This window comes from Solanum verrucosum, unplaced genomic scaffold, assembly GCF_900185275.1.
Source record: "Solanum verrucosum unplaced genomic scaffold, falcon-dt-bn FXZP01000024.1, whole genome shotgun sequence".
NCBI classification, from domain to species: domain Eukaryota; kingdom Viridiplantae; phylum Streptophyta; class Magnoliopsida; order Solanales; family Solanaceae; genus Solanum; species Solanum verrucosum.
In genome coordinates this window covers 609,392-619,915 of record NW_026020207.1, presented here as the reverse complement: position 1 = coordinate 619,915, position 10,524 = coordinate 609,392, and the positions used below count along the sequence as shown (strand labels likewise).

General features: G+C 31.0%; 1 protein-coding gene across 1 annotated transcript; it reads left to right on the top strand.

The window, feature by feature from the left end:
- The first annotated feature begins 6,645 nt into the window (after positions 1 to 6,645).
- Positions 6,646 to 7,464, top strand: LOC125830140 (uncharacterized). Its single transcript, XM_049509340.1, has one exon. It carries the CDS (start codon positions 6,646 to 6,648, stop codon positions 7,462 to 7,464), a length of 819 nt encoding a protein of 272 aa, XP_049365297.1.
- The last annotated feature ends 3,060 nt before the right edge of the window (positions 7,465 to 10,524 follow it).

Sequence of the window (10,524 nt, the reverse complement as noted above, 5' to 3'; positions counted from 1 at the left end):
CTACTTGCTAGACCAAGGAGGTAATTAATAAGAAAAGAATTATCAACATAGATTTAGTGTGATACAATCTAATAGTCTAATGTTGATTGGTGCGAGGGTGAAAATTAAGTCATACATCGATATGATGTCTAATATGAGGTAAAGGTAAGGGATAGTAAATTATACACACGTAGCCGGACCAAGGTGTGGGGTGAAATTCTCTAGTTGGCGGACCAAGGAATTAGAGATACCTAACTTATCACTTTGCATGTAATACACTAGGAAAGAATTGATATTACTAGCATTACCGCGTTATGAGCTTATGGGGAACACGTACACCCTAGTTTCTCTCTCATCTTGATAACAACAAAAGTTTTAATCTTGCTCACTGAATAATTACATAATTTCCTGAATTTGTTTCACAAATCCCCCCTTTAATTATTTGTTTCAGAAGTACGTTGACTAAACGAATATAATCGTGGGTTAAAGTTAAGTCTAAACCATATTCCTCGTGGGATCGACCCCAACCTACAAGTTGGGTTCTTTACTTGATAATGATTGCTTATACTTCTTTAGAGAGGTGTAATTTGAGCGTATCAAGGTGAAAGGCAATTCTCATCTTTGAATCTATGAGATTTCCAATGAATGAATATTGGGATGGGATGGATGCTCATCTGGGAGTTGAGGCAGAGCATCTAATAACAATCCTTATATCCCGTTTTAGTGAATGTTGGGTTTGGGATGGATGCTCATCCGGGAGTTGAGGCACGGTATCTAATAGCAATCTCTTATCCCATAATCAACTAATGTAATGAATGTAAAGTACTCTATGGGGAATAATGCCAAGCACCGAGTGGATAAGAATTGGGGTGGATACTCATCCGTGAATTGAGGCGGGGTATCTAGTAGCAACCTCTTGAGATGGATGCTCAACCGTGAGTTGAGGCGGGGTATCTAGTAGCAATCTCCATATCCCTTAACTATGTTCCCACATAGGTCTAGCTAGTGGATCCACTTAAGGCTAAACAAACGATGGTCCTACCTTAGACAAGTAAGAATCCCTTTATCCGGTGAGGGTGACACCGGGATTCCATGTCAAGCTCACATGGCCTATGTTGGTTAAGGCTTACCCCCACAAAGAATGTTAATGAACTATGGCTTCTTAAGAATGTACTACTTAGTATGGGTGGTGGTGTGGGACGTCATCTATGCATTGCACAAGTAGGCATTTTAGAGAGGTCATGGTGTGTTCTTTATAATGTTAATGAATGAATGGGCTCTTATGATGATGTGTTAATAAAGAGTGTTGATCTAATGCCTAATGAATAAAGATGATCTTAATGTAATGAAGCTAATGAAGAAGGTTAAATTAAATGCTTATATGCTTAAATGTAAAGATGCATGCTATACTTGGAGTGTATTATGAGTTACTTCTTTGTCATGACTATTGTATATGAATGTGCCTTGCCTATGGTGACTTCAAAGGAATACTTAGTGTGAGTAGTAGTATGGGATGCTACTTGTACATTGCACAAGTATGACTTAGAGTTGTCTTAGGTGTTGGTCTTAATGTGATGATGTGATTCATTTGATGTTTATGTTTCTTATATGCTTTATTGTGTAAAGGTGGAAAGGTTGAATGGTAAGTTCACTTTTGGTGACCTTAATGTTGTATCTTGGTGTGGATGGTGGTATGGGACGCTATCCATACATTGCACAAGGTATAGCATGAGGGTTACTTGAGGTGAAGGCTTAAAGTAAAGGTAATGGGTTATATGGTTGATCATGTTCTAATGTGGTTAGATGACTTGTATGTTGATTATGTCTAAATGAGAAAATGTGACTTGCATGTTGGTTGTGACATACATTATGCCTCTTTTATCAATGTTCATGAACTTTTACTAAAATGGCATATATCATGACTTTCAAACAAAGATGTTTGTTTTAAGCATGTTTTTGCATGGCTTCCATACTTAGTACATCTAATGTGCTAACCCATATTTATTCTCCCTTTTTACCAAAGTGTAGGGTTTGGAGATATTGGTGTTCTATGCTTCAAGGATAGGTTTCTAAGGTGCTTGAAGATGAAGACTTGGTGAGTCGTCATAGTTTCGAGGACAAAACCCACTATGTTCCCGTTTTATGTCTATAGTTTATGTTAAGCTTTTGTATGGGCTAAGTCCCAATGTTGTATTCAAAGTATTAGATGGTTTGAGACATAGTATACAAAGTCTAGAAATTCTTCTGCTTGCTTTTAATGAAAGATGTTTTCGATTGTAAAGAAAAGTTTTAAACTCTTCTCTATTTTTCCTATGTTCTTATGTTCAAGAATGCTATGAGGCTTGTATTAGATCCCTTCGAGGTTGAGTACGCCATGTTACAACTAGGGGGTGCTCTCGGATCGTGATAGGAAATCACATGTGAAACAAGCTTTTTATGCCTATCTGATAATCCCAGTACAAGGCCATACAAAATCCCGACAATACACAACAAAATTAACCAAAACAGAGCACCACAACTCCCATAATAGGAATTTGAAATGTGTAACTAAGTTGAAATTATGACTGTTCTTTATTATAGAGACTAGTCAAATGACCTCCGAGATCGTGGAAGGACAGGCCTCCAAAGTATCCCAAACATGGTGTCTAACACACAGATATGAAAGGTAAGCTCTATTGCCTACGCAATCACGGTATAGGAATGCAAACGCGATGGCCAACCTCGTAGGCCTGATTAATGCAGACACCATGACTATCAATCACAACATATATGGCCTGAGGCGCACAAACATGAAGGGTAAATGGAGGTAGCACTAGGTTATGCACATCAGTTGATTCCCCAAAGTTCAAAATCCCTGATGGGGTACTCGAGATTCATTCGGAACCCCGTACACACAAATAAACTATGCTACCCCACCAAACATAACTTTTTTTTAACTTAAGTGAGATGTCGAAACTTCTAATCGAGGTATTCTCGATGAAAAGTTGGTCTCACACTGAAACTTCATTTTAAGTTATTGCCACAAGGTTGCTTAAAATGAGCCTGGAAGCCTCAAGAATTCTACCTCGAGCACACGCAATGGAACCATAGACAGTCAAGTAAAATCCAATCCAATCCATGAAATAATTTGATCTATGGACATCATTGTTGTGGTAAAGATCCACACTGAAGGTTCTTCTAGGTTAAACTCGACGTTCCAGAGCTAATAGAATCATCAAACTTGCATTTTGAGACCGTCTACATGAAGTTTTAACTGAAGTCAACCATTAACTTAAAAAAGATCCAAAATACAGAAACTTGCATAAAAACCAAATGAATGACGAGGTGACCGAATTGTCGGTCCTTACAAGTCATAAATGATCTGGGGTCGCTATAAGAATGTTCTAAATGCCAAAAAGAATGCAATAAGAGAAAATGGTCTGAAGGATTATTACATGTTTACCATTAAAAACCTCTTGATTAATGAGTAAAAATCACAACCTAGTGTGAGTAAGATTTTTGGAAAAACATCACCAAACTTCTAAGAACGATTTCAAATTACAACTATACAATCTATAAGACTAACTCTAGTACACCCAACTCAATAGTTTACTCTTGGTATGCCTCTTCAAAGAATATAAACTCTTATATTTGAAACTTTGAAGTATTACTTACACCACAACTACCACTTAATCAAGAATAAGACTAGTAAAGTAAGTAACAACTTCAATTTCAACTTACAAACTCAAACTAGACAAAAAAAACCTATTCGATTTAGTTCTTCACTTTCAATCTTAGATTCAACGAACAACTCCTTAATTTGATGACTATTGTTTGGTAGAGAACTATGTTATAATGGATGCAATACTTGCTTTAATTGTGTCTAGTAATAATCCTTTTATCCAGATAAACAATAGGCAAAATAATTAGGTTGTTGCTCCGGAACATATAATTATTAAGTATGAGAATACTATCTTAATGGGATAACGTTTCCTTAATAGATGTCTCCTCATAAGATTCTTTCCTAGTCGTGTCTGCTTAATTGTCTCAAGAGATTGTCTACATCTTCACTTATCATAAATAGTGTGTTGTATGAGCATGGTTCACATGTCATTACATTTACACATATATGCTCTGTGAGTAAACCTGTTTTTTTTATAGATTATTTATCATTTATCAAATTAGTATACAATATAAAATAAGGGCATTAGTCACCCAACACTAACTAGATGTGTATGGATTAGTGGTAGTAAAATATTAACTCAAACTAACCTTGAAAAGATTTTGACAAAATTAGAGCCTTGCTTTTAAAAAGTAATCATAATAGTATTTTTCCATGACATTAAGTTCAAGTCCTTTGAAAATCCTTTTCCAATACACAATACTATTTTAGTGCTAGCCGCACATCACTAGGGTAGGTACAAATTCAAATACATTCTTTCTCTTCGTGGGCATACAAAAATGAAAACAATAAATATTTATAATTATTATTAAATTATTCATAGTCAAAAATCTTAAAACAAATAAAGCCTCGTAGTTTGAAATCGTTGTTTTGTGAAAGCACCAAATAATTAATATATATGTAATTCTTTTAATAAAATTAACTATATAAATTTTCATGCTCTCATTCCATATGTCAACATAAATTTTACTGCTTACCATAGATCTTATTCTATTAGTTTTCATAAAAATAGAAAAAAATATATATAGGCATTTAAACAAAAATGTTGATTCAAAAGGAAAGTTATTATCAATCCTTCCTTATGGCCCTTGGAGTGCTTGACTTTCTCAAACTGCATCAGAAAATGCATATCGAATGTAGTATTTTATTTTAAAATTTGAGGAAACCTATAAAAATTATTTGTCAAGTATGTGTCATGACATTTCAAACATTCATATTTATGTGGCAACAATTTCTAGCAAATAAATTTGATGTTAGCTTGAATTTGTAGTTAGTGAAATAAGAAAACAAGAGAAGATATTTGGGGTTGATAGTCAACTCATTTAGTAAACCCCATCACTTTCTATCATGTAGGTGAAAATATTGATCTGTTACATGCATCCTAACAGTTAAACTTTGTCGCATATTAGGTTTTAAATCATAAAATATGTTACGAGAGTTAATTATAATGTGTTTATTAATCAAGGAAATAAACTTGAGAGTGGAACCAAATGAACTAGATTACTCAATGAAGCTAAGCAATAAACATAACTAAAGTGAGAACTTCTTTAGGGAGGAAATTAAACAATTTTTTGAGACATAATAAATATGTGTTGAACTACTGTCATTTTTGTTCGTCACAAGAGCAGTAAAAGTGAATGTTTTGATATCCACCACTGAACAAATGATGTTGAGTATTAATAGTTTTTACATCTATGCACATCATAAGTTTCACAATAAATAAAGCATTTTCTTAAAGAAAATTTCATTATTCATACAACATTTTGAATTTTCGATAAATCGTAAATTAATATTGTATGTTTTCTCAACGTAGTCTTTCAACAAGTATGAATAATCACAAAGCATAATTCTGAAAGTTTGTGCTAAAAAGGATGATCCATTATACCAAAAGAATTAGTGGTAGTATCTTTTGAACTATGATCTTGAATACTTGACCATAGATGTTCTACCCCAATTTATGTCTGAGTTAACAAAATTCACATTTATCAGACCAATTTTTTAACACACTTGATTTATAGGGGTAGCTTTTTTAAAATATGAAGTATAATTATTTTATCAAGCTATTTAGAAATATATCAAGTTGTTCTAAATATATGTATTCTTTAAAACTATTTCTCCCTACGTTAACAAGATGAAGTTCATTTTATAAGTAAAAGAGGAAATTTATGTCTTCTTACATTTTGTGATTATGTAAGCGATCCTAGGTGGTATGAACTTTTATTTTCTAATTATTTTTTGTATAGGACATGTGTGAAGTTGTGTCAACATGACTTCTAGAAAGATCACCAGCATTTATTACAACCTACTCTGCAAGTTTTTTTCTTCAAATGTTTCTAAAATTGTAATTACTATCATGGACTATTTTTGTAAATGCTTCAAAAGTATTAATTACTTCTCTTTATTTTGGTAGAACACGGATAAGAGCAACTTTATTAGAACTTTTCTCAATGAGAGTTTTTTCACCTATAAATTATTAGGTTGGGTTGAATTGGATTGTCAAGCTGAGTTCTTGAGAATAACCTTCCCCTGGTGTTACCTTTTGGTTTGTTCTTCCTCACTTTATGCCCTTTTACCCTTTTTGTAGCCTAAACTTCCCTTTATTTTGGATTGAATTAAATCTTTGCATAGATGTAAATGTGCATTCGTAGATAGGTTATTGGAATACCCTCTCTGATTGAGTTTAGGTTCCAAGACTAGGCCTTTTAATCCTCATGTAGGATTTTGTCTTAAGTTTATTTTCTTTCCCCCCTACATCTATCATTTGATTGTTTTTTGTTACACTACAACAAAAGAGCTAAATTTCTATTAGGATCACAATAATTTTCTTAATACTAGAATCTTATTAGTTGATTTTTCTTGTTCTATTATCAATTATATGCATATTTGTCTGATATAATTATGGCAAACTTTTTTAACTTGATTCTTTCTAATTCAATTTTTGGTAATTTTAGGTCTGATCACTACAAACGTGAGTTGGTATTGTTGATAATACTTCTCAAATCACTATGGAGGAATTCGGTCATTTTCCTACGATTGTACGAAAACTTTATTCTCTCCTTATCATTGACCTTCATCGTGATCCGTTTGAATCTATGAAGGTATTGGCGTTGTGGATTTGGCTTGAGCACACTTGCCTTTTCCATGATGTTATCAGAAAGATCGCATCCTTCACTGATTTTTTTATTAATCAACTTGCTGATGAGGCTGTAACCTGTCTCAAATGCATTGACGATACTGAGTTTCTTCTCTCAACCAATGCAAATGAGATTCCGCTAACTCAAAAACTCACTAGAAAGGATTTATCTCTCTTATTTTTCTATCAAAACCGAAATGGTACAACTAGTGGGATAAGAAAAATTGTAATTGAGGTTTGTCTTAAGATATTGCCGGATATTGTGAGGGAAGCCTTGAATAGAAGTTTTGAACAAACTTCGACGAAAAGAAACATGTCAATGGGGCCACCTCTTGATGAGTCATATTTAATTAGAAGAATTTCTCAGTTGGGGCTTGAAGGTGACATGAAGGGACATAACATACCATATGAAGAACTAACAATGTTTGTTACTTTCTCCAAGGACTATTCTATTACTGAATTGGAAATCAAGGATTTCATTGCACCGGTTTTTGGAGAATATATTGAGTACATTTTAATGCAAGAGGTGAAGTCCCATGAACAAGCTCTTTATGCTCGAATTGTGTTTTCTATACCTGGAATTATAGAGTTTATTCTTCAGAATGAGTCCAAAGCTAAATTTAGTATCAACGGAAAGCAGGTGTGGATGCAAAAGTTTGTCCCAAAAAATGGGAACCCTTCCTTCCCTTAATTGCTTCCTCCGAATTTGCCTAAAACTATTTAGTCCTTTTAAGTGTGTAGTTCCTGCAGATCACTTAAGGACCCTAAATCTCCTATGCAATAAATGTATTTGTTATAGCAATGAATACAAAGTTTCTTATTATCTATGTATCTAAATATTTTTCTATTCTGTCTTTGGATTCTACTTTTTATATTCTAAAGAGATTAGAGAGGGAAAATCATGAAACATTCCACAAAAATTCCTTTCGGAATAGGCCAAAGATCTTTGAGCCCTCTAGCGTATGTTGAGAAATCACATAAATTAATTCAACAATAATATGAATTATTGTGTTATTGTAATAAAAGCTAATTAAATTAAAGTAAAGAAGAAAAGTTTATTACATAACTATTTTTTATAAATTTAAAGCTTAATAGACATGATTTAAAATCTAAAAAATGATACATGTCTTTATTTAAGAAATAAGATGTAAAATCTAAGAATTGAATTAAAAACTAGTGAAATCATCTTATTTGACTATAGAAAAAGAACATATTACAAGAATGAGATATCAAAAGTAACTGGAAAAAAACAATCAATGTACAATACAATAAAAGCCTTTAGACGTATCTAAGATAATTTGTCATAATTTTCTTTTATGGTTAGGACAGATGTTGAAGAAGTTGACTAGCTCTGCTAAAATTTATTTTTAAGAGTTCAAACTTTATTGTTATGACATGAAAATAACATTTAATATACTTTTCAAACAATTTTACTCATAGTTATTAAACCTAAACTGTTGTACTTATAAATTAACTAGTTTTGAGACACGTGTGTTAGACGTGAATATCAAATCATGTACTACATTATATTAAAAAAATAATGTCAATAATACTAAATCAAAACTTTAAGTAAACAATTATAAATGGAATACTAAAGTATAGATTCCTATGAATAATGGAAGTAAACTTTCTTATGATTACTACTGAAATTATCAAATCAATATCCGAAAACACCTATAACTATTTATAATATAAAACTAGATATAGATAAGATAGTGTGACACCTCTCTATGGTCTTTAATTAGATTTACCATTTTTCTTTTCTTTTTTACTTTTTTCTCATTTTAGAATTATTGTTATATATAAAATACAAATTATCACTGTTAAAATCTCTTAGTTACACCTCTTAAACATAGTTTATCCCCCTCCTCAATAGTGTGTTCCATAGTTATATTGTATGTTGGAGTTCCTGCTCTTAATATAATATAAATAAATAAATATTGATATAAAATATAGAAGATATGCTACAGTGGATGTTTCTAGTTGGAGTATTATATTGATTCAACATTTAAGTTATGGAGTGTTCAAATTCCACTGAACTTGATATTCTCAACATCTGTAAATCACACTTGAGTTTTTAAAAAGAGAAGAACAGAAAACTTAAAAAACGTCATAGTTTAGAAATGTGAGGAAACCCCTCTATTTATAGTTACAAAGGGTAGTATGAACATGTGTTAATCTATCTTATATATAATAGGAGAGGAAAAAAGTTCACATGTCAGCACCAGAACAAATAGATTTTTAATTTATTAAATAATAGGATTAAATAATAAATTACTATTTTATTTTCTGTAATTATTTTAAATAAAAAATTTTAAAAAAAATAGAAACTTAAAGCAGTTCTTAAAATTATCATTTTTAAAACTTATTTATATTAATATTCGATTCACGTAAGTTTTCTATTTATTATTTAAAAAAATTACAGAAAATAAAATAGTAATTTATTATTTAATCTTATTATTTAATAATTTAAAAAATATATTTTTTGTGGTGCTGAGATGTGACGTTTTTTCCTCTCCTGTTATATATAAGATAAATACTATTGTTTTATAACTAAAAAAAGGTAGAGAAGAAAAATGAAATAAAAAAAATGGTGTGCATAAGCCATTTTAAATAAATACATAGAAAAACTACCCTATTTTAAAAAAAATACAGAAAAATAGTTACTTTTGAAGTTGAATTTAAAGTGGTTACCTATAACTGTTCTATTCATTGTCTCTATTTTTAAATATGCGTGTTTTTTAATCACCTGTGTTTGAATATCCTTCTGCGTAAATGAGTTGTTAATTTCCCCATTGCAATCTCTTATGTAGGTATAAATTCTAATCATGTTCTCCAATGACTTTTAATGTTAAAATATTGATTATGTACTCTATTGTAATGTAATGTCATAATTCAGCTATTCGTGATTTTATAAATAGCGTTTTTTTATGACATAATTGTTGAAAAAAATTATGGTATGTAGTTTGCCCAATCTTCATGCTTATCAAAATATTTTTAAAAAATATATTAGCACGCAATGATCAGTGATGTGGCTGATGGCATATGCAAGAAGTAGAAGAACAACAAATTGAGTAAGTTAGATAAATATTTTATATTATGCATATTAATTTTCTTTTTCGAAATTGATTATAAGTTCTTATCGTTTGACTCTAAAAAAGGAAACGATGACAACAAAAATGAACGGAGGGAGTACAAGATTTACTGTATTGAATAGATGAAATAGCATTAAAATTTCACAGAGTTTCATCTATTCTATATTTTCTTTAAATCTTTACAATAATAGATCTATTCAGATGCTTATTTTGGGTTTAGTGATATAACATATTATCTTGCAAATTTTAATATATTGAATCACAAAATCAGTATCAGATATTGATGATGAGCACATCAATATTCAACTTGTATTAGCTAACTGACATTTTGTATAAATGTTCTTATTGTCTCATTCGAGTGGAGAATTTTTTTTTTTACCACACTTAGAAGCAGAATCCAGAAACTAAGTTAAAGTTGAAGAAAATTTGGGATGATAGAAGATGGGTCTATTTCAATTTTCATGAATTCATTTAAATTTTGCAATTTTCAAATTATTGTGTTAATATTATTAATTATCTTTTGATATTGCTTTTTTGGTCTAAATTTTCAAATATTGATTTTTACCAGATACGTTCGTGTTGAACTTATATGTTTATTTTATTTATTCATTTTTACTATGCATGATAATTGTTTAAAAAGATACTACCATTTTAAA